General features: G+C 45.5%; 2 protein-coding genes across 4 annotated transcripts in view; one reads left to right on the top strand and one right to left on the bottom strand.

Annotated features, from left to right (window-relative positions):
- LOC308593737 (disintegrin and metalloproteinase domain-containing protein 2-like) overlaps positions 1 to 14,487 on the top strand; it is a 41,568-nt gene that overhangs the window by 16,489 nt on the left and 10,592 nt on the right. For 2 of the 3 annotated variants that reach the window (XM_081206342.1, XM_081206344.1), the window contains exons 10-16: positions 3,566 to 3,647; positions 4,191 to 4,330; positions 6,654 to 6,852; positions 8,696 to 8,785; positions 9,736 to 9,934; positions 11,508 to 11,616; positions 14,086 to 14,269. In XM_081206342.1, coding sequence (XP_081062468.1) covers positions 3,566 to 3,647; positions 4,191 to 4,330; positions 6,654 to 6,852; positions 8,696 to 8,785; positions 9,736 to 9,934; positions 11,508 to 11,616; positions 14,086 to 14,269 — 1,003 coding nt within the window. The remainder of the gene's footprint in view (positions 1 to 3,565; positions 3,648 to 4,190; positions 4,331 to 6,653; positions 6,853 to 8,695; positions 8,786 to 9,735; positions 9,935 to 11,507; positions 11,617 to 14,085; positions 14,270 to 14,487) is intronic. The other variant, XM_081206343.1, reaches the window with a different exon arrangement.
- Positions 12,704 to 14,487, bottom strand: part of LOC308593913 (uncharacterized protein) — a 31,388-nt gene continuing 29,604 nt past the window's right edge. The window contains exon 6 of the mRNA XM_081206716.1: positions 12,704 to 13,044. The gene's annotated coding sequence lies outside the window, so the exon portion shown is untranslated. The remainder of the gene's footprint in view (positions 13,045 to 14,487) is intronic.

Here is a 14,487-nt window from a genome sequence, read left to right as displayed (position 1 = left end):
GTGGAAGAACGTGTGGAGTTCAGGTGGGAGGGGTCCAGTCGCCTCGCTGCTGGAGCTCACGCCCTGCACTACGACGTCATGATGTGGGGCGTGCTGGGCACCCACAATGTGGGGCCCGAGTCAGTGTTGTTGTTCTCTAACATTTCAGAGAGGCGTCTTTCTGGTGGAGATTGAGCCTGGAACCTTCTGCGTGGAAAGCAGGCATTCCACCCCTGAGCCATAGCTTTCACCTTTTACTGAAATATTTATTATAGAACGTTGTGCCCTTCAACAATATTTCTTCCTTAGAGTAGGTAGCAAATATAAATAACATAGCCTTCCATTAAAATGCAGTGCTGTTAAAACTAGGGACAGACAGATCAGTTTCAGTCCACTTCATCTAGCCATTTTGCATGTGCTCACATTTTACATGTGTTGTTTGCACATTCCAGGTGCAGAATTCCCCCCGCCCACTGAAAAATCATCCCAAATGTAGTAGTTTAAAAAAAAAAAACAAAAACACTTACATGGTGGTCTGAGGGATGACTGTACATGTTTTCTTTTGTTTAACAACTCAATGAGCTAGAAAATGATAACTACCGCATTTTTCACTCTATAGGACGCACCCGACCATCGGACGCACCTTGTTTTAGAGGGGGAGAACAAGAGAAAAAAGTCTCCCCCTCTCTGCTCAGCACCCCTTCATCGAAGCGGCAGGAGAAACAGAGCCCCTTCCATTTCTCCTCCCGCTTAGCTGAAGGGGCGCTGCGCAGCTTTGCCTCCCCCACATTGCCTTCGCCTTCAGTGAAGGCAACCTGAAGCCAGGAGAGTCTTGCTTTCCTGGCTTCAGCGAAAGGAACCCGAAGCCTCCGGAGGCTTCAGGCGGCTATCTTTGAAGCCTGGAGAGTGAGAGGGGTCGGAAAGCAACGCGAATCCTCCGGAGCGTGGCGGGAGCGCTCCCTCTGCGCTTCGGGGGCTTTGCGTTGCTATCGCTGAAGCCAAGGAGCCTGCATTCACTCCATAAGATGCACACACATTTCCCCTTAAATTTTGGAGGGGAAAATGTGCGTCTTATAGAGTGAAAAATACAGTATCTTCTGCCTCCACTGTCAGTGGTAGAATGCCTCTGAATACACTTGGTGGGACTCACAAGTGAGAAGAGTGCTCTTGCGTTGAGACCCTGCTTGGCCACTAAGAACAGGATGTTGCACTAGATGGGCCTTTGGCCTGATCCAGCAGCCAGGCTACATGTTGAAAAGGGCGCTTCAAAAGCATCTGGGAGTGTTATGGTGTATTGTCTCTCTTATGGGCTTCAGATGGGAAAAGCAGGTGGCTGTCTTGATGGCTGATGAGGGGCGGGGGTAGCCTTTTTACTGTACTAATTTCCTACAAGGGCTGTCATGTCACCATGCCTTGTTGCTGCCCCATTTCCTGCTTCATGTGGCTAATGCCTGTTTTACAAAGGAAACTATGTGTTAATGTCAGACCAGTTAGTGGAAATCCTGCCCACTTTCCTTAGGAGCATGCCCTGTTGAGCTTAATGGAACCTACTGCTGGGTTTGGGATTGCACTATTAGGATAAAAGGATTTTCAGCCTTTTTGTGCAGTTATCTGAAAAATATAGCATTGCAAGAGCGCCAGCAGCTGGCCATAGAAAGTGAACCGACCTTTCCGTAAGTAAAGCTAAAATAAAAAGCGCCTGAGACCAGTCACTGTGTTATAGATAGCATACCAGAGTTAAACCAGAGAGACCTGTTTCCAGTTTCCTCTTCGGCCATGAAGCTCACTGAATAATCTTGGCCCATCATTCTGTATCTGTTTATCAAGGAATAAATCCAGCATTGCGTGGTTACAAATGTTATGTCAGTGCAAGCATTTCTGCTTGCCTCATGGAACCATCTCCCCCCCCCCCATGCTGTTCTTGGAGTACTCAGGACCCGGCCCCCAGTCAATTAGAGGGCATGGGGGAGAGGGGAGAAAGTCCCATTGTGCTAGTTCAAGTCTTTGCACAAGTTTGGACCAGTTACTGTATTTTTCGCTCTATAGGACGCACCCGACGCACCTTGTTTTCGAGGGGGAGAACAAGGGGGAAAAAACTCCCCCTCTCTGCGCAGCGCCCCTTCAGCGAAGCAGCAGGAGAAATGGAGCCCCTTCCATTTCTCCTCCTGCTTAGCTGAAGGGGCACTGCACCTTAGCTGGAGGGGCACCTACCCTTCAGTGAAAGGAACCCGAAGCCTCCAGAGCGCGGCAGGAGCTCCCGCTGCACTCCGGAGGCTTCAGGCAGCTATCTTTGAAGCCCGGAGAGCGAGAGGGGTCGGTGCGCACCAACCCCTCTCACTCTCCAGGCTTCAGCAGAAGGCAACCCGAAGGCGAAAGGAACCCGAGGCTATCTGGAGAGTGAGAGGGTCGGTGCGCACCGACCCCTCTCGCTCTCCAGGCTTAAAAGATAGCCGCCTGAAGCCTCTGGAGCGCGGCGGGAGCTCCCGTCGCGCTCCGGAGGCTTCAGGTGGCTATCTTTTAAGCCTGGAGAGCGAGAGGGGTCGGTGCGCACTGACTCCTCTCACTCTCCAGGCTTCAGCGAAAGCAACGCGAAGCCAAGGAGCGTGGTGGGAGTGCTCCCACCGCGCTTCGGAGGCTTCGCGTTGCTATCGCTGAAGCCAAGGAACCTGCATTTGCTCCATAAGATGCACACACATTTCCCCTTAATTTTTGGAGGGGAAAAACATGCGTCTTATAGAGCGAAAAATATGGTAGTTGAATCCAGCACAGTATTTATTTCGTGCCCTTCCTCACAAAGCATTATGTCACAGAGTTGCCTGAGTTCCTTGGATGAAGATGTGATGAAAAATGTCTACATATCAAATAATATTTGTGCCACGTTAAATGCTCTTGGTGTGGGGCAGCATAAGGAAGAGAAATCAACTGCATCTTTGGACAGCTGTAGGATGTTATGTTCACATTATCGAGGGATCCAAGGAAAAGCCAATTTAAGACATCTAAGAGAAAACTCCAACCAAAGGGTATATGAGAGACAGAAACTTCACCAACCTAGTGCCCTCCAGATGTTTTGGGTTACAGTTTCTGTCATATCCAGCAATCTGTTTGCTGTGGCTGATGAGAGTTGTAATCCCAAACAACTGGACACCACCAAGTTGGCAAAGCACCTGTCATAGATGCAAGACAGAAACTGCACAAGAAAATGGTGTCCTTCTCTTGCTTCACCATGCATCTAATTCTAAACTTAATTTTAAAAACTGACACTGATTGAGTGGTAGCTACAGAAAGCCGCAACCAGTGGACAGCAGGCAGAGATACTTGAAAGCATAGAAGCACAGCTCAGGGGCCCCTGCCAGGAAAAGTTTCCCTTCTACTGAAAGATTCCAGCAGATGTTAGAGCTAAATAGCAGATTGCTCACCTGGGATTGTGGGCAAATGATGGTGGAAGAGACCAGCTGTGGCAACAAGACCTGGGAAAGCCACTGTGTATGTAATGTTCTCCACACCTTCTTGATTATGTGAAGACTTTGCCATTTCTTTTGAAGACACAATCCTTTTAGCTACTCCACCATCTACTTTTGTGTTTTAGTTACAGGGAGAAACCTAATTATATAGGAGCAGGATTTATGGGGAAGCTGTGCCTCCGGAATTTTGATGCAGGAGTTGCTCTGGTACAGTATTGCTGAACTTTCTTGGCTAAAGTGTATATGTTGCCTGTCTTGGATTTAGGTATTGCAGGGGTGGGTAACCTGTGACCCTTCAGATTGAACATGCTCTGCAGACACACCCTTAGGGTATGAACAGGGGTGCCTTTTCACCTTCCCTGTTTTTAGAGCAAAGCACAATATGATCTTAGGTTCTACAAAATGAACTTAAATCCAGTGGTACCTCAGGTTAAGAACTTAATTCATTCTGGAGGTCCGTTCTTAACCTAAAACTGTCCTTAACCTGAAGTACCACTTTAGCTAATGGGGCCTCCTGCTGCCACCGCGCCGCTGCTGCACGATTTCTGTTCTCATCCTGAAGCAAAGTTCTTAACCCGAGGTACTATTTCTGGGTTAGCAGAGTCTGTAACCTGAAGCGTCTGTAACCTGAGGTACCACTGTACTAAGATGCTCCTAAAATACGCTCCTAAGAGACTTGTTTGCATTTAGTCACCCATAATGGAGTGGAATAATCTGGTTCCTGATTCCAGTTTTCCCTCTTCCTTCTAGTATCAGAAGTCGATGAGCAAAGAGCCATTCTCCGTCATTCTGGCCCAATTGCTGGGCCTTAACCTGGGGATGGAATATGACAATGGCAAAGAGTGCAAGTGCCCAGGAGGCTTCGTCTGCATAATGAACACGGAAGCAGTGTAAGTACTATGACTATTGCACTGAGCAGCTCAGTGTTAGGACTGGACATAAGCCTCTGCTTGCACTTTGGAAAGTGGAAGGCAGCAGCAGAGCTCATCTCCTATCTCAGCACTGTACTGAGATTGGAGATAACAGAAATGGTGGCTACTCTTCTGCAATTTACCATCAAAGAACAGGCACAGGCTTATCTCCTGTGGTTTGTCAACAACAACAGCAACATTTATTTATATGTTGCCTATCTGGCTGGGTTGCCCCAGTCACTCTGGGCTGCTCCCAACAAAAAATAGTAAAAGCACAATACAACACCACACACTAAAAACTTACTCTCAAATTCTGGGAGAAATTCAGAGGCCAGGAAAGCCTAATTATGCCTGTGGGTCTGATGTTCCCCACTCCTGCCATAAGGGGTGAAGTTCTGCTATGTTGTTGTTTAGTCGTTTAGTTGTGTCCAACTCTTTGTGACCCCATGGACCAGAGCATGCCAGGCACTCCTGTCTTCCACTGCCTCCTGCAGCTTGGTCAGACTCATGCTGGTAGCTTCGAGAACACTGTCCAACCATCTCGTCCTCTGTCGTCCCCTTCTCCTTGTGCCCTCCATCTTTCCCAACATCAGGGTCTTTTCCAGGGAGTCTTCTCTTCTCATGAGGTGGCCAAAGTATTGGAGCCTCAGCTTCAGGATCTGTCCTTCCAGTGAGCACTCAGGGCTGATTTCCTTCAGAATGGAGAGGTTTGATCTTCTTGCAGTCCATGGGACTCTCAAGAGTCTTCTCCAGCACCATAATTCAAAAGCATCAATTATAGAAGTTCTGCTATACCCGTGTATAAAATAGGGCTTGTGCATTAGCAAACTTTGAAGAGCCAAAAATCTTCCACTGCTATTGATAGATTTGGTATCTGCTGTTATCATTTTGTACCAAATATAACTGGAAAAAATCCAGTAAGTAGAAAGTGTAAAGCTTGTTTAATACTGGAGACCTATGCTATTTCTCCCCTCTAGATAATTGGAGGTGGTTTTAAAGAGGGATCATGCTGTGTGCACTCATTTCTCCTTTTGCCTCTAGACAGCAAGTTCTTTCGGGTCTTTTGCATTCTTTCAATAATTGCAAAATACCCACAATTTACATTTAAAATACATGGCTTCCCTCCAAGAATCATGGAAACTATACCTAGTGGTTGTGAAGTGTAGCTATATGAGCGGTATACTACAATTCCCAGATTAATTGGGGGAAGTCATGTGCTTTAAATCTATGGTGTGGATGTTGACCACCTGAAAGTAGGACAAAATAAGCACTCATTTTTAAAAACTGGATCCTACCTTTTATTGTTTTATAGTGATTTAATATGATGCCTCGGAGCCATGTCTGCAACTATGCAGACTGTAACAAAACTTCTTGAAAACTTCATAAAAATGTTAAAAGGTTTTTATTTGTTTTTTGGTGAAAAAAAATGTTGCTCAGGTCACCTTCCAGGTTTCAGAGACTGGCCTGGCCTCCTGCTGCATGTCAGGCGCTCGTCCTACAATCGAGTAGGACCCTGGCAGAGACACATGCCCGACTGGCATGTTTTCTCCCTCCTGATCGATCGTTCGGGGGCTTCAAAAGCTTTCTTCTGCCTGAACATCACAGCGACCAATGCCAACAAACACCGGCACACTTAGGGATCCGCAGAGTTCGCGCGGCTTGCGTAATAGACCTCATCAACTCAGCATTTTGGCTAATCTATTTTATTTACATATAAACACACACAGAACACTGCAACATGGGTCCCTCTCTAGCATCAGACAGCAAAGAGCAAGAACAAAGGACAATAGTCCCACTTCACGGAACACAGTACAATGGTACCTCAGGTTACAGACGCTTCAGGTTACAGACGCTTCAGGTTACAGACTCCGCTAACCCAGAAATAGTACCTCGGGTTAAGAACGTTGCTTCAGGATGAGAACAGAAATCATGCGGCGGCGGCACAGCGGCAGCGGGAGGCCCCATTAGCTAAAGTGGTGCTTCAGGTTAAGAACAGTTTCAAGTTAAGAACGGACCTCTGGAACGAATTAAGTTCTTAACCTGAGGTACCACTGTAACACAAATATCCTGTCTCCATCACTTCCTACTCTGTAGAGTCAAAACATACCACGTCATGTGAAAGACAACAATCCCATGACTGCAGTCATGGAGCAGGAATTCTAACACTGCACTCGGCAGCCCTCCATTCAGCATGCATAAGAAGGAAGGGGCTCTTTTTTGTATTGTTTTTATTAAAAAATGTGTTGAGTGTGTATGTGTGCTTGCCATATAATAATATCAGATTCATCTTACTATTTTTCAGACTTTCAAGTGGAATTAAAGCTTTTAGCAGCTGCAGCATTGAAGACTTCCAATATTTCATTAAATTCAGAGGAGCCCACTGTCTCTCTAATCGACCTAATTTAAAATTGTTTTATAAGAAGCGAAGTGCCAGAAGCAGAGCGCTTTGTGGGAATGGAGTTCTGGAAGCTGGAGAGAAGTGTGACTGTGGCTCTGAAGAGGTCAGTACCTCCTAAATGTTTTCCAGGTTTGTTCATTTGAATGTGTGTCCTGCCCTGTTGATTATTTAAAATAGATAGGCAGACATTTAGAATAACTCCCACCTACCTCTGCCTGACGCGGGTGGCGCTGTGGGTTAAACCACAGAACCTAGGACTTGCTGATCAGAAGGTCGGCGGTTCGAATCTCCGCGACGGGGTATGCTCCTGTTGCTTGGTCCCTGCTCCTGCCAACCTAGCAGTTCGAAAGCACGTCAAAGTGCAAGTAGATAAATAGGTACCACTCCGGCGGGAAGGTAAACGGCCTTTCCGTGCGTTGCTCTGGTTCGCCAGAAGCGGCTTAGCTGTCTGCAGACAAATGCCAGCTCCCTCGGCCTGTAAAGCGAGATGAGCGCACAACCCCAGAGTCGGTCACAAGTGGACCTAATGGTCAGGGGTCCCTTTACCTTTACCTTTACCTCTGCCTGCCTTCCACTTTTGCTCTGGGAAGCCTCCAGGGCTGCTGCAAACTCCCCTTTCGGAAAACTGGCAGCTACCTTAAACCAAGCGGCTCTCCAAGGTTTCAGGCAGTATTCTCTCCCAGTCCTACCCGGAGATGATGGGGATGGAACCTGGGACCTTCAGCATTCAAAGCCGATGCTTTAGCACTGAGCTACGGTAAGGTTACCACAATTTTTTTCAATGAACCTGGGGACACTTTTCAACTTCAAACAAAAACATCTTGGAGGTCCCAGGCCACAGAGAGGTTAGGCTGGCCTCAACCAGAGCCAGGGCTTTTTCGGCTGTGGCCCCGATCTGGTGGAACGCTCTGTCACAAGAGACTAGGGCCCTGCGGGACTTGACATCTTTCCGCAGGGCCTGCAAGACAGAGCTGTTCCGCCAAGCCTTTGGCCAGGGCACAGCCTGACTCCCTCCTCTGGCAGTCTTCACAGAACTCTAGCCCAATGGTTGCCATCAATTTGATTTGAATTAGTTTTATAATGAAATGTTTTTAGAATGTTGTATTATTTTATTGTTGCTAGCCGCCCTGAGCCCGGCTTCAGCTGGGGAGGGCGGGATATAAATAAATAAAAATTATTATTATTATTAACTTCAGTAGGAATGATAGGATTTTGTCAGGGGACTGATTTGTAAATCCGGGGACTGTCCCTGGGAAACGGGGACATCTGGTAACCTTAAGCTACGGCCCTTCTGCTTGTTTCTGCCTGCTCCTGATGTGTTTAAATTGGAAATATACTTGTCGCATTCTCTTCTAGCACAGCTTTTGAAATTTAAAAACATCAACAACATGGTTATCAAATGAAAAACTATGTAGCAGTTATCTGAAAAGCCAACCAAAGCCAACAGGAGACCATATATATATATATATATATAGACCAGTTTACTGTCAGGAATTTAAAACTAACCCTATATCCAAACAACAGTACAAAAAGCTCATTGGCTTAGAACCAGGTTAGTTTAGGGACCCATATATATCTGCCTAGGAATTAAATTTACCTTCGGGATGCCTCATGAGAATTGCTTTGTATATTAAAAATAGTATTATAATCAGGTTTATTTGAGTAAAATTTGAAGTCAACCTTTCCCTCTTGTCTTTTCCTGTCTTTTGAAATTCCTCTGTGTTAAAAAGCATAATGTAGCAGAAAAGATTTGGGCAGATTCCATGTATAAACCTTTACTTTTATTTATTTAATAAAATTTATACACTGCTTGATTATAAAACAACAACCTTCAAAGCAGCTTACAAAAAAAGCTTTGGAGTTTCATCTTTTACTTTCATATTTTTTTTCACTGTCTAAACTCTTTCCTGACCCCAAACAAAAAGCTGTATGATTTTTGTTTTCAGGAATGTAAGTACAGTAAATGTTGTACTAGCTCATGTACATTTATCCGTGGAGCAGTGTGCAGCAATGAATTGTGCTGTGAAAATTGTCAGGTAAGATGCTAAAGTACTCTCTTCACTGCCTTAGCCACACATTCACCTCAGTTTGTTTGAATCAACACTGCCACTTCCTCTGAATTTTATCTCCGCAACCTCTGTGTTGCAGCCAATGCTCATCCTGCACAAAGCTGGCCCATAAAAGTTAATGGACATGGCAAGTTTAGTTTCATTAATTTCAGTGGGTCTACTGTGAGTAGAACTTAGTAGGTTACAACCATTTGCAGCCTGATGTAAGATGCTAATTAACTTTCAAATGCAATCAGATCAAGGAAGAATTTCCTTTAAAGATGGAATGCCACTTTTGAGGATTTCCATATCAGCATTAAATGCTGGTGTTGTTCAAGGGTAAGAAAAGAATCTCAGGATCTCAGCAACAATGTAAGCACTGACACAGGTGAATGTGAAGGTTTACCAGAGTTCTGCAGGCCATGTAGGAGAAATCCAAATCACAGAAAGAAGACACGGTTTTATTGATTGCAAAGCAATGCACATGGCCACCAGGCTAATGCAGTTACTGATCAAAGACGGCTCACTGCACTCAGAATTATACCTTCAGTGGCAACTCATCTAGCCTTCTGGCAGAAGAGACACTTGTACCTTTTCTGCTCAGCCCAAGGCAGGGCTTCACTAATCTCTAGGGAAGAGGCAGGATATAAATAAATATATAATAAAATGGTACTACTACTACTACTACTACTACTAATAATAATAATAATAATAATAGTTCAGTAAGATAGTCCCACAGTTTCCCATGGGATTCTTCATCAAAGCCTTGTTGCTCCCATTGCTCTGTCCCAGCTCCTGCCAAGCTAGCAGTTCGAAAGCACACCAGTTCAAGTAGATAAATAGGTACCACTGCGGCGGGAATCCTCCTCAACCCTAGCTGTAGTCCTCCATGAAAAATGCTATTGATACTTTCCTTCTTCCTTTTCTTTTTCACCTAGTTCAAGCCAAGAAACACAATCTGTAGAGCAGCTGTAGATAGTGTCTGTGATTTCCCTGAGTACTGCAATGGCAGTTCGGCATCCTGCCCAAGCAATGTTTATGCCCAGAATGGCTATAGCTGTGCCTCTAATTCTGGCTACTGTTATGGTGGATCCTGTCAGTCGGCTGATCTACAGTGTCAGGATCTTTTTGGTGAAAGTAAGTGAGACAACTTGCTTTTTTGCTTCTTTTAAAAACAAAGTGAAATGTTTACCCTTAAAAACAGCAAACAAGCAAACAGGTTCCTTCTGTAACCAAATTGTGTGTGCATGCCCACTCGCACCTACACCATGAGCTTTCCTCAGCTTTTATACCAGTTTGCCCGTCCAGTGAGTCCTGGGTTTCTGTTGGGCTCTTTGAGCAGAATTCAGCGTCACACTATTTAGATTGTTCCATCAACAATGCAAGCATTTCTGCTCGGCAGATGAAATCATCTCCCCACTCCTCCCCCCAGGCCCTGTTTTGGGGGATCTCCTGACACACCTGCCCTTTCACCTAAGCTGGCTGGAAGGGGAAGCCCATGGCATTAGCTGTGCTGCCTTCCACATTTGCAACTAGTCCCCAATGTGGCTCATTGCCAAGGCATGCTTCTTCTTCCTTGGTGCAGAAGATGGCCACCAGAATTCTGACTGGTATGGCCAGCTTTATGCATTTTATGCCAACTTTAAAATCACTCTACTAGCTACCTAACTAGACTTAGGCACAAGCCCAAATGTTGTTAGTCACTATGCCAACCTGTTCAGTTAGGTTGTTTTGGTGAAGCCCTTCATCAAATGCCTTCATGAGGAATCCTGCTTCCTCTGAAGGCCTATCTAGTCAGGATTCTGTTCTCACCGTAGCCAATGAGATGCCTATAGGAAGCCTACAAGTACTGTATTTTTCACTCTATAGGACGCACCCGACCATCGGACGCACCTTGTTTTAGAGGGGGAGAACAAGAAAACAAATTCTCCCCCTCTCTGCTCAGCGCCCCTTCAGCGAAGCGGCAGGAGAAACGGAGCCCCTTCCATTTCTCCTCCCACTTCGCTGAAGGGGCGCTGCACAGAAAGGGAAAGCTGTGCGGTGCCTCTCCAGCGAAGCTAAGCCAGGAGAGCAAGAGGGATTGGTGCACACCGACCCCTCTCGCTCTCTAGGCTTCAGCGAAAGCAACGCGAAGCCTCCGGAGCGCGGAGGGAGCGCTCCCTCTGTGCTTCAGAGGCTTCGCGTTGCTATCGCTGAAGCCAAGGAGCCTGCATTCGCTCCATAAGACGCACACACATTTCCCCTTAATTTTTGGAGGGGGAAAAGTGTATCTTATAGAGCGATAAATACGGTAGCTCTCTTGTTCCTTCTCCCTCTTTCTACAGGAGGTTATACTGTATATAAATCTGTCATAGCTAGTAGCTATTTATAGACCTACCGTTCATAATTTTGCTAGTCCACTTCTAAATCCATCTAAGTTGGTGGCCTTCACTACATGTTGCAGTGGTCTTCATTGTTTAACTATGTGCTGCATGAAGAAAATATTTTAAATAACTAAATAATTCTGCTTCAGTGAAAACAAAGAGTCTTGCAGCACCTTCAAGGCTAACAAATTTATTATTTGTGGAGGCAAATCCAATATATCAGATTTTGTGCATCAGACTGATATGTTTTTACACATATGAAAGTATCTGTTAAGAGCATTGCTAACAGAAAACTATTAAATGTTTCATTTTAGTCCTTCTAATCAAAATCCTTTTAATATTTATAGAGTCAAAAAGTGCTCCGCAAGCATGTTATGAAGAAATTAATGGTGAGACAGATAGATTTGGACACTGTGGGATTGACATAAGAAAGGGATTTAAGACTTGTTCTTTGCGGTATGTGATTAGGAAACAGAAGCAACTGCGGCAGGCATCTTCTATTGTACGGTGCATGTTTTTACTGTTGATATAGTATCAAAGTAGCCAGGTAGAGTGGGCTGTCATGACTCTCCCACAGGGACTGGAACACCCAGCTGGAGGCTCTTGTGTCACTAGCTGAGGGACGGCACTGGCTTTCTGACCCTGACGCTGGTGGTCAGTCCCACTAAACTGTGGTTGACAGTCAGGTGTCTGCTAAACCACATCCTACAGCATCAAGGCCCATGGTGCTGGAGCCAGGATTGTCACCGGCATCTTTTCCCCCCCAAGACCAAGTAACACAGTGTCTACCACACTGTTAGTCCAACAGTGCAAGAAGCACACCACATGGGAGGTCATGGAGGTTTACAAGCCCTCAGTTCACTTCCAAGCAGGGGCGGATCTTGGTAATATGATGCCCTGTGTGAGGCCCAAATGTGACGTGTTCCCCACTCCACCCTAAGCTGCCTTCCAAAAGCCGGAGAAGGGAGGCACCGAGCTTTGGGAAGGAGGCACAAGGCTCCCTCCCACCTCCTTCCTAAAGCTGGACAAGTGCTAACTGGGCTTTGGGAAGGAGGCAGGAGGACTCTAGGATCCTGCCAGAGCCCTCACGCCTCCTTCCCAAACCCCACTGCTTACTTTGGGGGAAGGTGCACCCTTGACTCCTGTGCCCTGGGCGGGGGAACCAGGTGTGCTACCCTAAATCCACCTCTTTTCCAAACCTTGTTGCACACCAGGCTCTGTCTCTGTAACAAGGGACGTGGGTGGCACTGTGGTCTAAATCACTGAGCCTCATGGGTTTGCTGATCAGAAGGTTGACGGTTCGAATCCACATGATGGGGTGAGCTCCTGTTGCTCTGTCCTAGCTTCTGCCAACCTAGCAGTTCGAAAGCATGCCAGTGCAAGTAGATAAACAGGTACCACCCACACCCTCACACACACACCCTCACACACACACACATACAAACAAGCAAACCACACTGCAGCTAACTGCAGTGGACCCCAATCTTTTCCCCCAATCGCATATGTGTCTAGAACCAAATGTTAACAAACTGTGGGGAAAAACTCTATGAATTGAAAGTAGAGACACTATATGTACTTTTTTGTCTGTTTGTTTGATACACAATGAAATCTTTAATAAAAACTAATTTAAAAAATAGAGGACACAACACAAAAGAAAAATGGATTGAGGAGAAGGATTAATTAATTAATTAATTAATTGTGGATTGCCTTTCACCAAAATGATTACAAGGTGGTTCACATAAGAAAATCAATACAGCAAAACCATACAACAACAACAAATTAAGATATACCAAAATATATCCGTTGGGCACAAACGGTTGGGCAATAATCTTTGATGCCAGATGTTTCAAAGGTTGAGGAATGCCAGCCCCTCCTGTTTGTCATCTGCGTAATGAAGAGCATGCATTTTTAGGTAACATGTTCGAAAACATACAGTGGTGCCTCGCAAGACGAAATTAATTCATTCCGCGAGTTTTTTCGTCTAGCGAATTTTTCGTCTTGTGAAGCACGAAATCCCATAGGAATGCATTGAAATTCAATTAATGCGTTCCTATGGTCAAAAAAAGTCCAAACAAAACCAAATTTGGTACAACAAGAGTTTATTAAGTGCTCTTTAAAGTCACACATACTGTCGAGAGCATTTCAGAAATTGAAGGAACAATAAATTAAGTTTCTAAACATGACAGAAAAACATTTAAAAATCAACAAAGTGTACAGTACATTTTCTAAGACTCTGGGGGACAACTCGAAGAAGGTTCCTCTTCCACTCTTTGCTTCTTGCTGAAGAACCCTCTCCTCAACTGTTCCCCCAGCCACTCACCACACAGAAATTCAAATCCAGAATTTTTTTAAAAAAAACAGCAGAGTGGCCCAATGGTCACAGAAAATCATAAAAATGCAGAAAAAAACACACACAAGCTTCCAGATTCTTGCAAACCCCTCCCCAACACCAAGTCCTTGAATTCCAAACACCCCAACCCAAAATCCAAAACCCCCCCAAAAAAGTTTTAAAAGTTTAACTTACCAAATGGCTGCAAAAGAAGTTTTGGAAAAGCTTCAAAAATCACCAAAGTCTTCAAAAACCTCAAAAAAGGCTACCACACCGCGTTCTATGAGTTGCTCCTCGAAGTCAAGTCGCAACTGTATTAATGGTGTTAAGAAAAAGGAAACAAACTTGCAAGACGTTTTCGTTTTTCGTCTTGCGAAGCAAGCCCATAGGGAAATTCGTTTTGCGAAGCAGCTCAAAAAACGCAAAACCCTTTCGTCTAGCGAGTTTTTTGTCTTGCGAGGCATTCGTCTTGCGGGGCACCACTGTACTTCCGTTGTCAAATCTGATATTGTGAAAAAAACAGATATTTCCAATACATAATCCCCAACTCTTTGCAAATGTGTGATCCTGTTCTTTTCTCCAAATGCCTTTGACAGGGATATCAAATGTGGAAAGTTAATTTGCCTCTATCCAACCAGAAATCCTTATGTTGACATGGACGTTCCAGTTCTGTACATTCCGTTCCAAGATACCCTTTGCATATCTCTGGACCTTCAACAACCAGAGGGCTTTCCGGACCCAATGCTGGTGAAAGAGGGTACAAAATGTGGAACTGAAAAGGTAAGGGATACAATCTGACACAGCATGACTATTACTGTTGCTCATAGGCGCCGACTCCATGGGGCCTGAGGGGGCTCGAGCCCCCTCAAAAAAAATTTGGGGGGGGCTCAGCCCCCCCAATAATCTCGGGCGCCCTTCCAGCAGAGCGCCGCCGCCGTCCCCCGCCAGCCAGCCAGCCAGCCGCGCGCCCTAGTGGGAGAGCCCCGGCCGTCCCCCGC

This window comes from Podarcis bocagei (genome assembly GCF_964188305.1).
Source record: "Podarcis bocagei genome assembly, chromosome: 8".
In the NCBI taxonomy this organism is placed as follows: Eukaryota; Metazoa; Chordata; class Lepidosauria; order Squamata; family Lacertidae; genus Podarcis; species Podarcis bocagei.
The sequence above is the reverse complement of the archived record's forward strand: the minus strand, read 5'-3'. Positions and strand labels throughout refer to the sequence as shown.